Source organism: Battus philenor, unplaced genomic scaffold, assembly GCF_028537555.1.
Source record: "Battus philenor isolate CCGP_79_NKW_IND1 unplaced genomic scaffold, ilBatPhil1.0.hap1 SCAF_19, whole genome shotgun sequence".
NCBI lineage: Eukaryota > Metazoa > Arthropoda > Insecta > Lepidoptera > Papilionidae > Battus > Battus philenor.
Window position 1 is genome coordinate 2,854,178 of NW_027181681.1, and position 23,540 is coordinate 2,877,717.

The following is a 23,540-nucleotide window of genomic DNA, read 5'->3' on the forward strand; positions in this document are numbered from 1 at the left end:
AAAAAAATAAGCAAACTAATTTTTTTGTTGGATACCACACGGACGAAGTCACGGGACACCAGTTGACAAATAAATGTCAAAGAGTCGTTGAGACAACTATTATGGAAATCCATATTTTTCGCATGACTAATGGCTTCTGTCCTTTTGGAAAAGCTTCAACTTTATTTATTCAACCAATAAAAAATACCTTACAATAAACACATTTATTTGGAGTCACTTCTCGTTTATTGCCAGGTATTCTTATTATTATTATCTTAAATTGATGTATGCATGTAGCGTCCACGTCCAACGTTTCTTTTTGCTAGCCAATTGAAACGTAATATATTTAATGTTAAATCTTTGTAGCGCGTTCTATTTCAAATATAAATTCGGATATCAGTGATGTGATCGTTGATATTGAGGACCATACACACACGCGTTGCTTTCCTCCGCTTGCTAATTGTGTATACTGGTTATCTCGTCTTTATAAAGTTACAGATATGTTTTCGGGTGTTACACATAAAATAAAGCAGGATATCTGGCAGATAAATCAGTATTATTTAAAATAAAGAAACCAAAATTAAACTCTGGAGGTTCTGATTAAAATCAGCGAAAAAAAAAATCATCATATAAATAGTAATTCCAGAACGTAAACAAAAATAAAATGACCTCACTATACATTATTGTGGCTTACTTAATAACAAGAGACATAGATCTGAGTTATTCAACATGGTTTTTTGGGGAATTACTTTGAATGAAAAGGCTTTAGTGCAACCCTCTTAACACTCGAAGGAAAAACCTCAACTTCGCCGTCTTTGCTATTAAAAAAGTAAGACAATCAACGTAGGTCAATATGGATCGAGTCGTATATTTTAGTTATTTACATAGAGTTCTCTTATGGTATTTTGTTATGGGACAGTGCCTCTGATATCAATTGTATATTTATTTAACAAAAAATAGGCATACGGGTTATTTGTAACATAAAATGTGGGGATTCCCCGAAAGACGTTTTTTCTTAAATTTGTATCATTACTTTGCAATAATTTTTTAGTAATATATTATTTATGCGCCATAACTTAAAATCTCTCATGAAAAATGGTTACAGACACAAGATAAATACAAGAAATAAAAATAAACTTAAAACGCCTAAATTTCGTCAGCAAACAAATAACGAATTCTTCATGTTTTGAATTCAAAATTTAAATTTGGATATAAAAATTGCATTTTTAATAAATCTGTGAAATAAAATATGGAGTTGTTTATTTTCGATGCCCGGAAATTGCTAAACAAAAACAGAATTATCATTGACCCTTCTCATAGTGAGATGCTTGTTCGTTCAGTGTTGACACCTATATTTCCTTTAATATCCCAATGTCCGTCTGTCCTACAACATTTCCGGCTAATAAAAAGCATAATTCATTTCCTTAACACTCAAATATATATATAAATTAAAAATGTCAATGTTGTTATTTTAGTATACATATATTACGGTTAAAAAATAAAAAACTCTTTAAGTTTTTTTACAGTTTAAAAATTTTACTACATCGTACACTATAAAAAAGCTATAAGCTAAAATAATAACTTAATATTCCTATCTTAATAACACTGTAACAACATACTCAGATACAAACAGAGCAAACGGCTATATATTTAAAAAAAAACGTTACAATATTCGACAACTTTTAAATAACTCCTTATGATTTTGGTAGCAGCAAAGATATAACTGTTACACCTGTAAAAGATATACTCTATTAAAACTAAACAGTTAAAATTTCTAAGTAAATTATCAAAGAAATGACAAAGTTAAAAAAAATTGAGTAAATTATATATACCATAATATGTAAACACGTAAAATTTATTTAAAAATGGAAAGAAAAATTAAAAATGAGAAATTGAAACAAAAACTATATTTTTAAATGAATAGCAATTTTGAAGTGAAAAAAAAATTAAGTAAGAAAAGGACCAATATTTAGCCACTTCCGCACATGCAGTCGTAGCCGTGCAACAAAGTGCACCGCCCGCCAGCCCGCTGATAAATGCGCATGCGGTAAACAATGCGATCTCTGTGTTGGGCACTAATTTTTTTGTTCACTTCTTACTGAGATCTCAGTACAGGGGATGGTCATTAAAGTACCTAGTTGATTCGTCTTAACGACGACCGACATATCTGATATCACTGGTTATTATAAAACAAGACATTGATGTTATAAATCATTAGCTCGCAAATTAATTAAGTTTGATACGACAATTGAAAATAGAAAAATGCTGTGTAAGACGTTCACGCACAACGTCATATCACGTTTCTAGAGTCTTCGAAAGACGTTGGACACGAGCAGCTTCTAATTGGTCTTATAACAAATCTTTAGGAAAGTCATATCTAACAGTGAAAGTACTTCGGCTGGAATAAATATGATCACCGAATATGATAGTAAAAAATTAATTCAACTCACATATCATTACTCCAGTCAACGAATAGAAAGGTACAACACATCCTATTTTTAAAAGTATAGGAAAGGCCACATTTCCTACAAGGGTACCAATTCGTCCTGATGTCATAATTACTGATATCGCTAGAGTCCTGTAACAATAAATATTAAAAAGATGATTATACAGTTAATAAATTGACAACTCTTTAACAATATTTATTAACAGTTAATAGGATAAATAATAATCTTTGTTAAACAACTATACAGGAATAATCAATTGTATTTGTTCCTAGCCGTTTCTACTTTAAAGATATTAGACACTTTTTCGATAGAGAGTACTTGTGTGGATTAGTTGATATCGGTATCGGTGGTTTCGGGTTAAATATTCTGCACAAGTACCATACAGGTAGAAAGACTACTACTACTAAGGACTAGAATGCTATATCGAATTCCTACCTACTAAAATCCCCTTGTTGGAAGTCAGACCACCCCCTTGTCTTTCGAATGTCGAAGCAACATAAGACCACTTCGTATTCCTGCTTTCCCCGGAATAGTTAAGAATGAATGAAGATCAAGTTTAAGTTAGTAAACCTAGAGCCCGATGTCCTGTTTAGTCTTTTTCTACGGCTACGGCAAGCTGAGAATGTTTTAGCCCTTTCAAATTAGATCGATGGAAAATGTTGTGTATGTAACATGATGTAATATCTACGAGAGAACGAAGCAGTGTGGGATTAAAACCCACTAATTCCCTTACGGAGGTCGTTTTATTCGTTAGTGAAAAGATTTTTTTAGAATTGTACTACTGATATTAGTTCGAAATCATATGTCCGTTGTGACGGTGTCGAATTATCTTATATGGAACTTGATTTTTTATCAATTCACACTTTATATGGATAAAAATGTGAATTGTTTAAGCAGTCATTTGCAGCTAGTTTTTAGTCTAAATTTCAATAAAGGCTAGTTAAAAGTTTTTTACAATAGATATAGGTTTTGTTATCAAAATTTCTCTTTAAACGCAACTCTCGTTGAGTTTTGATGTAAAATAGAACATATGAATAAATTCGCTTGTCTGAAGTTGTATGTTTATTATACCATCATTATCATCATCTCAGTCGATAGACGCGGCAAAGTTTCGCTCAAAGAACGTCACAATGACAGGTTTAACGTTGCCCACTAACACTTTTGGCCTCGGTTCTTCTCTAGATTCCCTCATTTCTTATTCGATTTCACGATGAAGCCTTAGAAAAACTCTGTTTTTTGCTATCTTGTTTTAAGGTTCCAGGGAGACATCAAAACTATTTCTTATAATCCAATCGTAAAAGACTACATCTCAGATTCATTAGTTATTGCAACAACATCTTCGTTTTCAGATATTGTGGTATTTTGGTCGAGAAGATGATATTTATAAATGAGAGTAAGAAATTTAACATGTCCATAAAGACATAAATGCTAAAAAACTAACCTTATCGTCGTTGGGAACAATTCAAGGGTTAATGCTTGAAACAAACCAACCATGGTTTGTGATATCGCCGTGTCCAGAGAAAACAGCGCAACAACCGCGACTTTCGAATTGGCCCATCTCAATGCGAATGTAACACCAACACATATCAAACCGGCCGCCACATACAAATTCTTCTTACCAATTTTGTTGACAAGCACGCCGCTCAACACAAACGGGATTATACAAACGAAACCTAAAATAATACTGTTGATGTATGTTTCGTCGCCACTTCGAGTCTGGAATTAAAATTTATATTTATTTACATCAAGAGTACGTACTAGATAGATAATAAATCATAATAAATTGGTATAAAAGGATCAATTAAATATTCGATATCCTAAAGATCTTGGGATGTGAATGAACTGAGGCAAGCGATTAAATATATGTTTGTGCATAGAAAGCCGCTTCTAAAATTTCCTAGCCCAAACATAATTGTAGGAAAAACAACCTTAAAGTTATGAAGCGGAGATCACAAACCGGCAAACGCAGAATGGGACGTCAATCCATAAGGTAGACAGCCGATCTAATTAATCGTAGTTTCTGTTAATAAATGCTTTAAGGGAGTCAAGAATTCGTTGAAATATTTGAGAAAAAAAATTTGTAGTCTGACGACAGCGATATCTATATGACTGGTATAGCGGTTCCAATCAGACTTTTATCTCATGATATACAAACTCTATTTTGTCTTATTTTATGTATTTATCAGACAGTCATTTTATGTACAAGAATCCGATTGTTCAATAACATAGGAACATGAATGTCATAATGATTCTATTTAATGCAACGAGGAATTTTTTTTTATAATTTCCCAGCTAAAGTTCGTGTTCGTTCTTTGATTAAATTGGTTTAATTTTCGAACAAAACATTTTGTATGATCATCTAAAATTGTAAATTTTCAATTGATAAACCTTGTATATACTCAGTGATCTATCAAGTGTAAGCGATAAAAAAGCAGTTTTAATGTGTATTCACGTTCGTAGGGGAATTTTATCAGTGCTTCTGTTTTTCATAATTAAAATGAGGCGAAAAATAATTGCTTTGCTTATATTTTTGATGACAGACCAAATATTGTAAAAAATTTTTAATTCAATGAATAGATAGCTGTCTATAGAAGCATTATATGTGCAAGTAAATAAATAAATTTGTATTGTCAAAAAAATTGTAAAACTTTTCATGGGCAAAACATAAATTTAAAAACAAGTACTAGAAAGTCTTAGTAAAGTGCACTGGAATATTTCATACTTAAACTCATTAGAAAAAACTATCTTTATTTATAGTTTCATTGCATTGCCTTACAGAGATACATATAGTGCTGTTTAAAACACTCGACCCCGTGCACGCATAATTTAACTTTGTATCCCAAAGTGTCGACACAAGCAACACTTTCATCTGGTAAAATAAGGCTTGCTATTTTCAATTTAGCTTAATCTAAAATCATATAAAACTATATAAGTAAATTTGCGATATAGTATATTAAACAGCAAAATGTACTTACTTCGAATCAAAACATTGGAGAACGAAAGCAAAAGAAGCGGTTATTATCATTTAATTGTATTGCAAATAAAGATACGGACGCCAATGTCTATCGGCTAAACTCTAAAAAAATTCTACACACTTATATCTATATATAGGATCTTCAAATATCCTTTCTAAATTTATCATTCTGCAATACGTTGCACAAGTTATTTTTTGCTATTGAAATACGATAGGCCAATAATTTTTAGTAGAATAAAATCTACTTGAATGGATAGTAAAAAATATTTAATTTCAACAGGTAGTAATCTGAATTTTATAAAGGCTTTTTCTCAGTATGTACGTAGTATGTATCTACTGATTTTACGTAATTACACCCCAGGTAGATAGAGCACATATTAAACAAAAACATAGTTTCAAACTGTGTTACATATAATTCTCTTACAGGTATAAGACATAAAATATTTTTGATACATTGAATATACCATGATTTCATGAAATTACATCTATAAAGGGTAACGCGGACTACGCGAATCGAGTGGGTAACAGTAAGAACTATATTATTTTATCAGGCGTTACCTTGCGGAAGTCGATCCTAAGTAAGAAAAGGACCAATATTTAACCACTTCCGACAGTTGTGACACCGTCAAATCACTCAACACGTGTTTAACCCCTTCAATGGGCATCTTCAAGAGTTTTGTTACATCGATTAGTGCCAAACACAGAGTCTCACTTTGACTCTGGCAGTTGTGTAATTCGTTTGCTGCATATGCATTTATAATCGGGCAGGCGGGCGGTGCACTTTGTTGCACGACTGCCACTGCATGTGCGAAAGTGGCTAAATATTGGTCCTTTTCTTACTTAGTACAACCTTAAAACAAAGATTTTTTTTATAAAGTAGAGTCGTTTGTACCCATTGACGCCTAGTGCAAGACATAGGCTTCCCCAAAGATATTTATGCGATGATATACCATAATCGCCACTCTCGGCGGGCGGGTTGACGGTCGTAGTGTGGTATTATGGTACGCAGAAGAGGCTGTTGGATATAGTAATTTTATATAACTAATGATCAAAATGTGAATTATATAAAACCGTTACCCGAATCGAACCCGTGACAAACGATCGCAAGTCACAGTCGACTACCGCTGAGCTACCTCTGATTAACAAAATAAGAGTGCATAGTTTTTTTTTTAATCTTGTTTATGTAACTATTTCATTTATGAATAATATCACAAGAATGAAAAATAAATACAACTTAATAAAATCAATAACGAACTTATATAAAGTCGTATAATATATTTGAGATGAAAGGTAAGCAATAAAATTAATTTTCTAAAGTTGCTGACGTCACTCGTATGTGTCTGCGACCATCTTAACGATGTTACAGGCCAGATGGAGTCACGTAGTCAGCGATATAAAAATAAACAGCGTACGGTGTTCCGACACCGTCTTAGCTTTAATACAATTTTGTACCAACGCGCTCGTAATGTATAAAACATTTGTAATAACTAAAAACTTCCCTAGAAGTTTTATAGAAAACAGGATTCCTCTAAGAAGTCGTATCAGAAATGAAAATATCCATAGATGAACGAAAGTTGCCGACAAAGCTCTGAAAGTTGAAATAGCAGATGGCAGTTCATACGGGCATATATACATAGGAGTATTTACTATAATATTATCGATATTTATAGTAAATACTTCGATTTCAGTGTACTGTAAAGTGCCAGTATCTAAATGAGCTATAAAAAATCGTTCAAATAGTCGAATATAGGAAATTCGTGCTGAAACATGCTGGTTGGCTTTATTTACGATCGCAAGTAAGCCTTAAACGATTTGTTTCCTGTAATGGCTACAACGCACGCAAATTTCTAAAATTCTTCATGAAAATCGATAGCCTGAGAAGAGAAATTCAGTAATTAACATTATTAGAAGTATGTTAATTGTAAATTGGTATCAATGTTTTAAATATAAAATCTAAAATATCACTTCGATTAATTATTTAGGAAAACTAATTTACTTAATTATTAGGTGCTATTACATAATTAAACGAGTCGTTGGTAGGTCTTCCATATATTTGACCGACGATATGACTAAGGTCAGAAACAGGCAGCGCAAGATTTGTCATTGTTGCTGTCTTTGGGGGAGACCTATGTCTTGCAGTGAACGATGAATGAATTACAAAAATTATTGACTCATATATTCGAAATATAGAAAGCATTTTAAAAATTTTCACCATTAATTTAAATTATAAAAGTATACATGTTACTATTATTAAAAACGGCGAGAAATTATAATTCAACATATTTATTGGTTACAGCTGTAAGAGCTTTTAAATGATGGATTTTCTATTATATAATGTAAGATATAACTTATACAAAAATAATAGAGGACACAATAATAAATAACTTAATAATATAATAAGAAAAATCTATGTCAAAATTCGTATTATCGCATATTAAAATTAATTATTTTTTACTATCCATCGCTATAGATTTTGTACTACTAGAAGTTTTTAGCCTGTTGTATTCTAACAAATTTATATTCATCTCTTTATACAAATTGATTAGAAACACGCGTAAACACTCTATATATCTAGATGAACTATACATTATCCTTCTAAGATTTTTTACCTATAAGCAGAAGGAAAGAAGAGATAAAATTTATTTTAAAACGTAGAAGAGAATGCATAATAGCTTGTTAATAGTTTCATTCGAAAGATTGTTAAAAAAAATCATGAAAAAGGTAACCTTAAATACTTCTTTTATGTTACAATAGAGTCGAATGTTTACTAAAAAAAAAAACGACCGAACTGGTATTTACATTTACAAGTATAGATTTTAACTATGAAACTGGAACAAATTCTTATGCAATGAAATATTTATACGTGTTATTTAAAAACCAGAAGTAGAATATACTTTAAACAATCCATAGACATATGTCTTTCTACAACTTTAAAAACTTCTAATTGACTTAAAGGTCTTTCAGAAAATGTTGCATGCAAGCAGATTTCAAGCAGTCTTGTTGGAAATCTTTGAGGAAAGCGTATGTTCAACAGCGGACGTGCCACAGCTGAAACGATGATGATAATGATGTAATTAGTAGAAATGCCAGTTAAGATAACATGATTTTACTTACAGGTACACAGACGTCTGTGAGTGATTTATTCGCATTCTTTACAGCCAAATTGTGTGTATACTTATCCAGCATTTCACACAAATCACTTTCACCATCAAAATTACTATAATGCTCCACAATAGTCGACAGTTGCGGGAACCACAGTCTAATTACGTTGTACCTGAAAAGCGTGCATTCATCATTGTTAATACGGAATCGAGCTTAACTGGTCGCATCGAAAATATCATTTCGTTTGAATGGAGAATTTATTTCCAGTTAAATATTTAAATAACAAAGTGTTGCGTGAAATGAGACGAGTTATTGAATCCGGTGAAACTGAAAATTCGAGGGAATTCACACAAATAGGTTTTTAATTTTCATCGGCGACTGCCTTTGGTTCGTGATTCGATTAACTCACCTTGAAATTAAATTGCTATATTATTTCAATAACAATATATAATTAGAATGTATTCGTACATTTATAATGTATTCGTATAATTAGAATGTATTCGTATAATTATAATGTATTCGTATTATTAGAATGTGTTCACTGTTGTGAGGAAACAATGGTGAATTATTTTTTATACACATTATAATTTTCTGAACATTAATTATAACGATCACTTATGTACACTGATTTTTAAGGATCGTCATTGGGGTCTCAAGTATTTCCTATCACGTTTAGGACCATTTTTAGATTATATTTTTTTTTTGTTTCGTTGTACTTTTTTTCTCTTCTTTTATCTTACATATGTTCTCTTGTTCTTTCGTCTACCATACTTTGCATCAATGATGGTATCCTTTCATTTCATACTTATTACTTATATGCATCATTTACAATTCCTTGTTCAAGTTTATTGACCCTTTCGTTTAGTAAATTCAGCATCGATAAATCTGTAAAAGTCCCCGGCCTAACATCATCAACATCTACAGAAACAACCTCCTTGTCAAGTTTCCCGAATTGTAATAATTCATAAAAGGTTCATGCAATAATAGGTTCATTTTCAGGAAGAGCTTTGTTCGGTAGTGGACATCTTCCGACTGAAATAATGAACGTATTATATGAACCTTGTTCAGTCACTAAGCCCCAAAATCCTTTATGCTATGGTATATTCCTGTACAATATTCTCTAAAAAGATATACGAATATGCTTAAAATTGTTTTAATTAAAATGAGTAATTTTAATCGACGAAAGATAGCTGGATAGGGGCCGTCTTGGACCTAATTCCATATGAGTAATTCATTCGTAACACTCCAATGATATTTAGATAGATGTAAAATGTCGCGAATTCAAAAATTTCAACGATGTAAACTTTATCTTTGTTTAAATATATGTTCTGGTGATTATTAGCTCTTTGTAAACATCCTACTGTAAGATGGAACTGATATCACTTTATGTAAACTACGGTGTTATGTAAATATATATTTTTAGTTCAACAACACAATTATCACGGGTTGTTGGTAACCTTGTGAATTCCCATTGTTAGGTTAATATGTTTCCTGTCTTGTATGAACTGAAATTACTATTTTTTGTGAGTTCTCTAATAATTATTTTCATTATAAAACATATTCTCAGCGATCTCGTTGAAGAAACGATATAAGCTGACCCCACCACGCGGACAAAGAATTTATAGTCAAATTCTAGCTGATTTTTCTTTGCGTATTTTAGTTTTTATACTTTTGTTTATTTCTAGGAAAATAAGGAAATATTTGTAAACATATTTTTCTTGCTTTGGGGATCAGGTATTTACATATTATACATATGTTACTTGAAAAATCAAATATTTCTTCATTATATTAAACACATAGCATTTATGAAATATATGTATGTATATCATTGAAACCGCAGAGAATATTTTTTTTAATCATATTTTGTATTTGCAGATTGTAGTTATCGGGCTCGATTCACGGAGTACGAACTTGTATAATTCACACTTTGTGCATTAATTAACTGTTAAAAAACTGTTTTTGTTAAAAACTGAATTACTATATACACGGAACTCTGTAAAAACTGTCTCCTTGCTTTTATTTGTTAAAATTAAAGGCCAGTAAAACGTTTTATTTACAATTTAATATACTTTAAAGAAAGAAGATGGAATCATATTCATATAGTATAGGTAAATTCGCGTAAATACATGGTATGAAACAAAACTAATTTTTACTAAATACATCGCGATTTATCAGATTCACGTCTTTCTCTGTTACTTCTGAGGTAATCAATAGTATATTAATATTTAAATTTACTCACAATGCCATACATAAAAAGTTCAACGCCGACAACTGCAATAAATAACCACCCAATGGTTTTCTAAACATTGGCTTGACGTTTCGTAGACCGGTCACTAGTTGATTCTTTATGCTTGCTTCTGTTTTCTTCTCCGGTTGCTCGTCTATAATTTCTTTCTCTTTGTTCTTCCATAAATCAATATACTAAAAAAAATATTTTTTACAAGTGAATATAATTACAGCGTGAGAGATTATTCAAATGTTAATAATGCTTGAATATGAATTTTTTTACTAAAGGATTAAGATTATAAAAGTAACCATAAAAAATACCTATCTGTGTTTGTTGTACTAGCAATATATACCGCCAAAGACCGACATAGCTGGTAAAATGGTACAACACAAACATTCCAAAAAGGATCATGATCTTTAGTAGTGAAGGGTGTCATCGTTTCAGCCTATAGACACGCTCAATGCACCATAGTTATCTATGGGGATATACACCATAATCGCCAAGCTTGGTAGATAGCTTAGCGATCGCAATGTGGTATTATAGTAAGTAGAGAACGCTGCCGCCCAACCTTTGGAAACTAGTTTGTGAACAGTGGCAATCTTTCATAATTAATGCACAAAGCGTGAATTAAATAAGGTTGTATCCCTGGAATCGTACCTTCGACCTACGATCGTATATCTCAGCCGTCTACTGTTGCGCTACCACTGATCTTGAGGGGTGCGATTTTGAATAATTCAATTGCATTTAACTAAAACTGCGAGAATTTGTAATGTACTGTAATCTTCATTATATTTATTTATAGCTTTATTTGAATACTAAACGACACTTCATTGCTTTGTTAATAATCTTGATATGTGTTTGCAATTATATTAAAAACCTATGTGCCGTGGATAGGCAATGTAAAATTCTATCAAAGAAAACTTATATCAAGACTCTATACATATAAATAAACAATTAACTAAATAAAAAAAGCATCGAATATTAAAAGTGTCATTTCATTATGTTTAAAAATTCCGCCTCAAAGAAAATATAACCTTACGTTCGACCTTTTTGCAAAGCCTTTTGTGACAACGTTACATAAATAATGTGGGATTTTATATCGAAAGTTCTACCCTCTAAATACGATCAGCAACATCGTGTCTTGAATTATGTAAGCGGTTTATATATTAAACGGAGGCAATGGAAAAAGATTGATAAAGTGAAGAATTCTGAGCATGAACGCTATTACATTCCTACTAGAACATTTATAAAGATACGTTATTAAAAAAGGATGCAAAAATATTTTTAGATTGTTTATCGATTTTTTTGTTTACATATTACAATAGGCACTGTAATAGATATAAAACTAAAAAATGAAGCAAGATAATTAACAGACGTTAATACTGTGTCGACTCGTTTATTTAAATAATTTTTTGTAGCGCTATTTATGACACAATAGCTAGTGATTTTTTAAGACATATATATATATGTTCTTATAGTAAATCCTAAAAAATAGTGACATACATGATAAATGTACGAAATAATACTCGTCTTGAAAAAGGTAACAAATCTTTCACAGATTTAAGTGTGCGCTCTGCACAATTAAGTTAAAAATATTTTAAACCTTCCTTTTATTATTTAAATGTTAACATACACAATTTTAAATTCTAAATAATGACAATTTGAACGCTGATTTGAACTTGAATTCGAAGGCGCGGAATGATTTGAAACAAAAAGTATTATAGGCATAGTGAGCAGCAGTAACAAATGTTTTTACATGACCGCTACAAGAGTATATATTATTAAATATCTTACTAAAGCATTTAAGAGATTTTATATCATCGAAAATATGGAACTTGAGTTTTTTAACTTTTTCTTATGGTAAAATTTTATTTAAAATGAGTTGAGTTTCAGGCTGGCTTCTCTCAACAGATCAGCATTCCCAGTCAGTGGTAGCTTACTACTTACTTACTACTTACTTACTACTTACTTACTTACGTACTTACTTACTATGTTAATACAATTAAAAATTCAAAAATATTTTGAATTTGGAATTGATGATGCAAACGAGTAGGCTACAATAAATGTTTAAGCATCTTATGGACATCGAAACTTAAATGAACAAACATTGCATTGCTTCTGAAATATTCAAGGCAATTGGAGTCAAAATATTTTAGGCCGTATGAGTGTAAATGACATTCCCACTAACATAAACTGTTAAACATTTGTGTTAAATTATTTTTATAAATAATTTTAAATTTAAATTTATAATGAAATATGGTACATTAATTAAGCATTGTTATTAATAATAAACAAGCTGGTAGATCTCAAGAGAAGGAAAACGGCCTGAGGGCTCTTACAGAGAGAGTACTTCCTTAACTAACATTGAATCATTAAGATGCAAATATGAAATATTTATTCTTTGTTTATTGCTTCATTAAATGGTGTATTTTTAATTTTACACATTTATATATTTAGTTAATCATAACTTTTTCTATTTTAATTAATACAAGATAATTTTTTTTAATTGAGTTACTTGTAATCCTGTTGTATTTCCAATAAAAATAATACAAAATTTATTTATTGATTAAATGTAGCCGATAAATACCAAACGATTTAGGTTTTAAATAAAGAAATGCAGTAATTAACAAAATACAAAACTAACTGGTAAATGCGCAAAGATTAAGTAGTGATAAGAAAAAAATTCTGCGCAATTTTTTTACGTGTAAAGATTTGCCTCATTGACAAGCTCTCTTTGGGTCTATCTCTCTAATACCTAGTTTCTAAAAGATCAGACAAAATGTGAGGAGATCCGAAGACAAACGAAAGTAGCAAAGTCTTGCGAAGCTAGAAACCGTTGAAGTAAGAAGCATTGAGAAGCTCACAGCGAATATAAAAGATGGCCGCATAGGCCTTCATGTTCTGGAGTGGTGACCACAAACTGACAAGCGTAACGTCCACTCAAAAGGTGGACAAACATTTTAGGGGGAGGGGGGCTATATCCAGCAGTGCTGCAGTGTTAAAATTATGTTAGTGGTATATTTGCCAATTGCGAGTATAAAATATCTCGAAATAAATTCGCAAAACTATTTGAATTTTGTAATTCGCTCGACTTCGTGATATATTATTCATTTTCTGTGAAGGACTTCATATAAAACAGCAGTATTACCACTAAAATACAACATATAGTACCATTTAATTATTGTTTAACAAATGACTGTATATTTTCCTTACTTTGTAATTAGAGGAGTTTCATTTTAAAAGTCACTTCAATAAAAATGAGTTTACAATTAAAAATTAAAAATATAATTAATAAATGTTTACCTTATAAGTTTCAGCGGGCTTTCCGGTGTTCATGGTGTACATTTTAATTAATATTTTCCTAGCTTCCTTAAATTTCTTTTGTGTTATATAATATCGAGGGCTCTCCGGTAGAATTATGTATAAAACGAACGCAAACAATGACCAAAGAGACATCAGGTAGATATAGAAATTCCATGTATGTAGTTCTGTAAAATAGAAGCATTAATACAACAATATTATTAATATAAGCGTTGACTGTTTTATGACAACTATTTGTCATATATTAAACTCTAATGATTTTAGATTTTAGGAATAATGAACAGAATAAATAAAAATACCAAAATGTCAACATTTGCAAGTCGAATCTATTGGGAAACCTATGCCCAGCTGTGGACGATTTACGGTTGTAATGATTATGATCAAGAGAACAGTAGTTTGAATTTTCGTTACATTTTTGTGACGTGACGAAGTTAGTTATTTATGTGATAGTGAGTCAACAAAGTATTTATAAAAATGTTTAAATAAAACCTAGTACTTTTAAAGTATTAATCCTAAAATTACACACAAACACACACACACACACATACATATATATATATATATATATATATATATATATATATATATATACATATACATATATATAAATAAATATAAATATGTATATACATATACATAAATATATATATATACATATATATATATATATAGATTCGTGATTGTATTTATTCTTAATATGTCAAAAAAATTTGACAGAAATACGCTAGGTATTCTAGACAAACATCTTAAATGCTTTAAAAAAACACTTTTATAAATTAATTTTGATTTAATTATAAAATATACTTTTTTAGGCGTTTTATGAAAAAACGATGAGAGAGAAATGAATAATTTTAAATTCAAATTTTGAATTTATTGTTAAGTCGATGTATTTACTTTAAGAATATTAAATAACCAATAATAAATATTTGAAATTAAGATAAAAGCTAGTTTTGAATAAGCTAATTTTTCCGATTTTATCTTTGCTCGAAGATGCAATGACAGTAGATAGTAACGTAAAAATATCTTTTGAATAATGGTAAGAATTATATTACATTTAAAATAAGAAAATAAATATGTATTAATTTAATTTTTCAAATTTAAACTGCTCTTTATTGCCTTTGTTTATCATTTTATAGTTTAGTAAATTTAATTGTAATTAATAATTTGTACGCAATTAAAAACTACTTTTCTACACTACGTTTCGGTTTTTATCACCTCAATCATGACAGAACGACGTCACCGCAGTTGCGGTGTGAATATTGTGGTGGCGGAATGATACGACTCTAGTTTATGTGACTGTTTTTCTAAAATATTGAGCGGTTTTGCTATTGGGCTGGGCCAAATTTCATTCCAAATTTTGACAAATAGACACTTGGCAAATGTTATTCATAGTCCCACCAATATAGAAAAAAAATTACATGCCTTATTTAGGCCCGAGCGTTTTAAATTACAATTTCAACTTACATGATGATCACAGTAGTAAATAAATTATTAAATATAATTTTTTCCTGTTCATAATTTAATATATTGTAAAAATTAATTACAAGAATGAGTATTAATTACCAATTAATCCGTTAAATAGACTGTATTCCCAATCGTTAGTAAGGATCACCCAAGACATAGCCGCGACTAAGATCTGCGCTATTGCGGTAAACGAAGATCTGAACAACACGACTCTATCTCTTATTTCCTTGTAACAATACTCCGAGGTGATGGTCAGGGACGGACTAAAGGATATTGCGAATCTGAAAGAATTTTTTTTTTTTAATAAGAAAAAGTTTAATGCTATTGCTTTATTAGCTTACCACTATATTATTTATGATATTAACATGATTTATAAATGTTAGGGGGACCGGAAAGTAATGTCGCTTTCTTAAATCAAGTTCACGCGACTACATTTTTAACAAGTTTTTATATCTAATTAACAATATATCCACCTTTGTTATCAACAACTTTTTCTCATCTAGTATACAAATTTTCAATGTGAGAGCGGTAAAAATAAATAGGTTTTTTTAATATGTCGACAGAAACGACATTACTTTTAGATTCCCCTAATATTACAATAATAATAATCATCATCATTTCGAAAAATGACGTCCACAGTTGGCCTTAGGCATTCCCAAAGATTTCCTGCTCGTGTCCAGCGTTTTCCGACGCACTTGAAACTGACATTGTCCACCTTGTTGGTAGACGTTATAAGCTGCACTTGCTGGTCTGCGGTCTTCACTATAGAACCAAAATTTTCTACCGGTCATCTTTTCTGCGCTGTGGCCTACTTATTGACACTTTGACTTGCACATTTACTGGCCTATAACGGTTAATTTTGTTCGTCAACCGATATGTTAATTCCTGGTAAGATCTCATGGAGAAATCTAGAACATAAAATAAAAAAGTACAATTGGCGGTCTTTTCGAATATCGTGATTTGTTACATACAACCTTTAGATTGATTGGGTAAGATGTGTACCTCGGCTATTCTAGACGGGGTAAGTAATTTTAATGAAAGTCTAATATACAATTATGTAATCACTTGTGTAATTATTTTATGTCTATCACTCTAAGATCTGTAAGAAAATTTACAATGTTATTAACTTATTTTGAAACTTTCAAATCGCTTGCCTATGCTATAAATGAAGTCCTCAGAAGATAAAACAAATAGACTTTAAGCACACGAAAACTGTTTGGATTAACAGACTTAGACTAAGCTAGTATCATACCAAATATTCTAAAGATGCTGGGATAAAAACTAAACGTTACCAGGAATGTACATGAAGGAACAAATATATTGTGTGAAAGAAGATCAGAACGCGGTTAATAAAATAAAATTAATGAAAAAAAATGTTTATCAGAACGCGGTTAATGAAATAAAATTAATGAAAAAATAAACGTTTTATGAAAAAAAAGTACAGGATGTAAGGAAAGTGAAAAAGAAATTGTAAAGAGAAAAAAAAATAACTTCAAATTGTAATGTCCCTGCTCCACTATGCAGAGGGTACGAAAAGCACCCAAAAACGAAGGCTATAAAAAAACAAATATTCTTATCGTACTATAAATCAAAGTAAATACGAAGTCGGTTCAATTATTCCACAATTAAACTAAGTCAAAACCCAATACACTGTTTCATATTTTCCAACGTCATCATTGTTCCTTTAGTGTAAACTAGATTTTTGTAATAAAAAGCAAAAAACAGTCAATGAATGTGCCTGGAATTGTTTGCCATATGAAGCCCTTCTGTTATAAAAAAAAAAAATAAAACCGAACTGTTATTCGATCACTATTGATTGATAGTAAACCTTTGCGGAGTAAACGGATGAAACGATAAACTGCAAAGCAAACGAAGTTAATCCCTTTGATTCCATTGACACACATTGTTGTATTTTTAGACTCGGATAATCCAATAGGCGACGAGTTAATTATAAATGTAGCAGGTCTTTCTATGATTATTGAAGTCTATATTGTCTATATTTGTACGATGCTTTACTTTTTTAAGAAAACAGCAAAGTATATTATTTTCTTATTATTGAAAGTCAATATGTCTTTTGGAACCAACTTATGTAACTTTGACATGTTAAAATAAATCAATAAATTTGAGCAAAGGTTACCAAAATGTGTTCAAAGTATCCGCACAAGTACATATATATATATATATATATATATATATATATATATATATATATATATATATATATATATAAATATATTATATATATATATTAATTATTAGCAATTGAGGAGTAAATATAAAAATGCTCTATGCTTTTTTTCACACTCGATCATAGGCAACATTTCCGAATTGGGACCACGATCGCACTTGAGGATTTAAAAATTTAAATCGTAATCATTTTTTACACTTTTTGTGTCTGATCTATCCTATCATTTAATATCTATTTACCATTTATTCCAGAAAATCAATTTTCATTATCAAACAGCGAGAAGTTACTTCGTGATCATTTCAGTTCATAGATACCTATTGCAAGGGATATAAAATAATCGCCACGCTTAGCAGGCGGGTTGGCTATCATAATATGGTATTATGGTACGCAGAGCACGCTTGTGACTTTCATCTGGAACCTTGTTTGTGAGCAGTGGCAATCCTATGTAACAATATATAATAGATATAAATCTATATAAACATAACAAGCGACATAAGATCACAAGTCTCAGTTCTTTATCGCTGAACTACTGCTATTCGTTTATTTAATATATGCATATTACATTCACTACATTGCAAAACTTTCATGACTCTAATTTCGGTTACCCAAGATGCATGTCTCGCCTAATTTGGATGCCTTCGAAATTTGTGATATTTTTTAATAATTCCATCAATTTATTTATCATTATCTATATTAAGAAAACCATTTATTGGAAAAACAAAACTAGGGAGACGGATATAATATAACATAACACGATTTAAGTAATATTTAACATCTAAAGTAGTAATTATATTATAACTTCACGGTGTAAACTCCTAAAATCTCTACTCGTTCTGTTCACTGGTACAAAAATTATTCTTTAAATTTTTCAAATCTATCGTTATTGGTCTTGATGCATTAATAAATGCTAGAATTAACTTTATCTCGTTAAAATAATTTTATCTGCAATTATCGCAAACAAATAATTTCGCTAATTTGACATCGAATTATTATTGCCGTTAAATTCAGGAATGGAAGATTAGTAGACGAATGAAAGTAAAGTAAGAAAGAAATATATTGTAGTGGATTGAAAAATTTAAATGCTAGTGGGCAGCCCATATAGGTAGCAGAAAAGATGGCTGTTGAGGCTGTTCTGGAGTGAAGACCACGGACCCGCAAAGGTGACGTAGAATTTCTACTAACTTACTTTAACTTTTAACTTTCTATTAACTTACTTTCTAATTTTTTTAAGATGCACGCCGCTTCTAGTCGCTCATATTGGAAATTTATGGGCAGAGTCTGTGTCTAGCAGAGAACTTTCTACAGCTAAAATGATGATGATTATGATGAATTTTTAGTATTCTTTATTTTATCTATTGCTATGTAAAATTAATTCGATAAAATGAAACCGAATAAATGCCTTAAAAATTCACAAAAAAAAACATATTAACTTAAACTTACAGAATGCCTTCGAAAAATTTCGCTGTAATAAGAACTTCGTAACTTTGACTGGACCCGCCTAACACGGTGAATAGGAAAAGTCCTCCAAAACCACTGACTAGAAATATTTTTCTACCAAATGTGTCGGTCAAGAATCCGGCGACTATTGAAACAATTGTCATACCTGAAAAAATAAGGTGTTTTAAAACTAGGTACTTTGCATATTGGTCATGCGATCCGTATGAAGTTTGAATTTATGAAGTTAAAGTTACACACAGATACAATAATTATTAAAATGAAACATTTTTTCTTTGTTATAGACTGTAAAAATATATATAAAACCATTTATAGAACACGTTTTATATGTATTTTATTACTCTATAATCTCTATATTTACACACTTGGTTGATTAGTAGAGAATGCTTATTAATTGAAGTACTCATGGCATTAAGTATAAAAAGTATGAATGATAACTTAGATAAGTAAGGTACATAAAATTCTATTAAAACTATAACTATGTGTTTAATATAAAGCTAGGAAAATGTATTTTTCTTTTTACTTAAAAAACAATTTGGTTAATTTGTTTTTGAAATTTAATGCTTAATACAAACTTACCAATATATGGCACTGCATTCAACAAGCCTTTTTGCAATAAATTCATGTTCAGGTCACATTCTGCTATCGGTAATATGTATGGCGTGGTGTTTGAAACAAGGACACCAGCGATCAATCCAATAAACGACGAAGACATCAAAAAAACGTGAAATCGTCCTATACCGCATTCTTTGAGAGCTAAGTCAACTTCTTGCATAGATGTCAATAATCTGGGGTCATTTCTCTCTCTTCCTGTTGAAAATAAAATTATTGAACCGAGTTTTATGTCATAAGTTTTTATTAAAAACCGTTAGTATACAGCGCGAATAGAACAGTAGTGGCCCAGTGGTAGAGAACTGAGACTTACGATTGTAGGTTGCGGATTCGATTCCCTGTACAATTTTATATGATTTACACTTTATGCATTGATTGTATAGGTTTACCACTGCTCACTTTTTCTGCTCACAACTTTCTAGGGGATGGGCAGTAGCAATCTCTGCGTACTATAATAACACACTGCAACCGATAACCTGTCTGCCAAGCGTGGCGATTGTGGCTTATACATATATTTGGGGGAGGCCTAAACCTTCCAGAGAGCGTCTATGGGCTGAAACATCGACAACCACGAAGGTTATTTTTACTTCCTTTTAGAAGTAGTCAGTTATTAGTCATTACCTGGTGAGTCAAATTACTTCTTTGTAGATAAAAAATATGCTGGCAAAAAGCCGCAACAAGGAGATTCACAAGATATATGAATAAATCATTTAAATGGAGTCATGAACATTTTCTTGAATAACAAGAAGAATCTTGTGTTCATATTGGTGTTCTCTATCTCTTAGACAAAACCTAGACTTGGTTTTGGTGGACTTTAAACAAATCGAAGGACGAAATCGACGAATAAATAACCTTCGAAATCTTATGCTCGAGAAAGACGGTAGGAATTTCTCGGAAATCAAAATTCTGCCTGATATCATGGTGTTGACAATTTTTTTTTATCATCTGACTTCGTAGTAAAGCCAGGCAAAAAACGGAGACCGAAGCAGTAGTCGAGTTGATAAGATTCAAACCTCCCTGAATACAATTCGAATTTCAGTTCGAACTACTCTATACTTGACTGCAGAAAGTAACAAATATGAAAATAATTTGTTGTTATACATAAAACTTTAACACGTAGTTGCGATTGAAGGCACGTTTTCAGGCTAGAAGATTGATTTTGGAAAAGGTGGCTCACCGAGTACCTGCCAACGTTAATTCCACGAGGACGAAACAGAAGCAACATAAACGTGAGCGAAGGTGACGTAGTTTTGATCGCGGACAATTCCTTACAAAGGGGGCTTTGCTCCTTGATAGGATAGCCAAAACATTTAGGGGACCTTATGGGCTGATCCGCGTTGCCGACGTGACTACTAAAGGAGCACCTTCCGCCGACCAGTCCATAAGCTCTTACCGCTAGTAGCCGAAACCCTGCCAGATGCTACCAGGGTTTAATGTTCCACTAGGTTTCCGGAATGTTAGCGACTAATGAACGTGATTTCTATTTACATACTAGGTCGCGTCAAAGAGAGAGGCCTTATGGTGTTCAGGGGTTTCGACCTGTGTAACTGGTCGTGTGGGGCTCCTTGTGATGTATAATTTCACTTTCACCAACCAAAATTTTATATCTACCAAAACAAATTTTAAATAACACTACCAATACTTTTTGATTAACCCATTTTGAACGAGTTTGTCATTCGTTCTATTTAAGCCAAAATCATTCAACAGGTTATATATAGATATAAAATTATAAATTCTTTATAAATATATTACTGATTATTTCTATAATTAGGTCGTATTTTGTGGTCTTGGGGTATATTTATTTATCAAGGAACGAAGGCTTTTGATTGCATAACTTTAAAAATTAGTTTCAATACAATTTAAAAGACAAACTTTAAGTTGGATTGAAAGTGACATCATTACATAATTAAAAGAATAATAAAATAGTGAATTATGTATTTTAATAAATTTATTCTAGATAAAAGATGGATATAGCCTTTATAAACGAAGAGAGGATTGAGAAGATAAAAGAGAGATTACAAAAATGATTAATAAACCTACTTTTATAGTAAGACATGAAGCATACAATGACTAATTAACATTTTTTTTCCAATGAGTATTCTTTAGATAAGTTATCATACGCTACTAAACAAACTTGATTTTTGAGAGGTTATTTATGCTTTTATTTTGAAAATTAATTTTTATTATTACCCAATGCAAATTTATTTTTAGTTTTGAAATTCCAAAAGAGCTCATTTTGACACGTAGTTCAAAGGGTATCACATCTCTTTTGTCATTCTCCTCTTGACCTATCGATTCGAATCGGAAAATAAGTCAATACATGAATAAACAAATATTCGTGAAACAGAGCCAGAACAAAATGAATCAAAGACAAACAAATTACTAAAATTAGCACAGAGATATTGCTCTACATACCGGTGGCATTTAGACCTGCCAAATCTATTTCACTCATCTTCCTTCACATAGATAACGTAACTATAAATCGTAAAATTTCCATTAACACTCGCTAAATTGTCAACTGCTACTAAATTATATTTTATAAGATCGTGTAATTATATCGCTAAGACAATTTATCGCGGATTCAACGACCGTGATATCATCAAATTTATCTTGAGCTCTATAGTTACATTGATCTATCTTGCAATTGTTTCTTACTCTAAATAGATTGAGAGATCACCATAAATTGGTGCAGCTGATATTAATGAGTAAACTTTAGATAAAATTAGGCAGACATATGCGGAGTTACTTCAAATAATAAAATAAAACTGGCGAATGTTCCGTCATTTATGATGTAATTTGTATCATTAACGTATGATAAAGACTTTGTCTACAATTATGTATCTAGTTAATGAGTTAAAATAGTCATAGGTTAATGTATTATAAACTTTTAATCAATTAATATAATTTTATTACTTACTGTTACATCATTATTTCTATAGACGACCTTTTAAGGTTGCTGAAAAATGCCAGATGCAGATCGCTACCAATCGGTGCTATTGTAAATCTATGGGAAAGGCTAATATTAGCTTATTAAGAAAAAACTTTATTCAATTTTTCTTCAACTTCATGAGTTTATTTTTTCTTTTTAATTTCCGTAAAACAAATGACGCAAAGCGTAATCGAGGTCACCTAGAGAGCAATGCTGGCTATGCTAGGAGTTTCGCTGCGAGATAGAATCAGAAATGAGAAGACCCGCAAAAGAATCAAGAAATCCGACGTTGCTCTAATAATTGCCCGTCTCAAGTGGCCGTAGGCAAGGCACATCGTGCAACAGATGGCAGTTGGAGCCGAAAGATTCTCGAGTGGCGACCACGAGCCAGTGCTAGGCAATATTTGGTTGGTGCTGGACGCTGTTAGCCGTTTTAGCTTTTACAGATTGTTCAGAGTCAAGGCTGGCGGATCCGAAATCCGCGAGATAATAAACTAAAAAATATCTTTGTCAGATGAATCGCCTGATGATATTGGCTAATTGCTACCCTGGTTTTCGGAGAAAGGTGTGATCTTTTTCTCGAAGCTGGCAGCCAGTAGACGCGTGGGTAAGCCCCTAACTAGGTATACTGACGACATAGTTATTATGTATTTAATGGAATCAGGCGTTACCTTGCGGAAGTCCATCCTAAGTAAGAAAAGGACCTATACTCGTATTTAGCCACTTCCACACATGCAGTAGTAGTCGTGCAACAAAGTACACAAGTGAGAGAGTCATTCTATGTTTGGCACTAATCAGTGTAACATAACTCCTGAAGATGTCCCGTGGAGGGGTGAAATACG

The 23,540-nt window shown here is 31.3% G+C and overlaps 1 protein-coding gene across 1 annotated transcript; it reads right to left on the reverse strand.

Annotated features, from left to right (window-relative positions):
• Positions 1-1,673: 1,673 nt before the first annotated feature.
• LOC137921635 (synaptic vesicle glycoprotein 2A-like) lies at positions 1,674-22,221 on the reverse strand. Its single transcript, XM_068764433.1, has 10 exons — positions 22,185-22,221; positions 19,737-19,967; positions 19,143-19,305; positions 15,614-15,795; positions 14,033-14,217; positions 10,742-10,923; positions 8,515-8,674; positions 3,868-4,142; positions 2,430-2,557; positions 1,674-1,711 (listed from the first exon to the last, which is right to left on the reverse strand). The coding sequence occupies exons 1-10, from the start codon at positions 22,219-22,221 to the stop codon at positions 1,674-1,676; spliced, it is 1,581 nt and encodes a 526-aa protein (XP_068620534.1).
• Between the last annotated feature and the right edge of the window lie 1,319 nt (positions 22,222-23,540).

Coding starts and splice junctions, on each gene's coding strand:
- LOC137921635 (XM_068764433.1), bottom strand. CDS start 22,221: ATGAGTGAAATAGATTTGGCAGGTCTAAATGCCACCG. Junction 10,924..14,032: donor AGCCCGCTGAAACTTATAAG/GTAAACATTTAT, acceptor TATTTTTTTTAG/TATATTGATTTATGGAAGAA. Junction 8,675..10,741: donor AACTTTTTATGTATGGCATT/GTGAGTAAATTT, acceptor CACGCTTTTCAG/GTACAACGTAATTAGACTGT.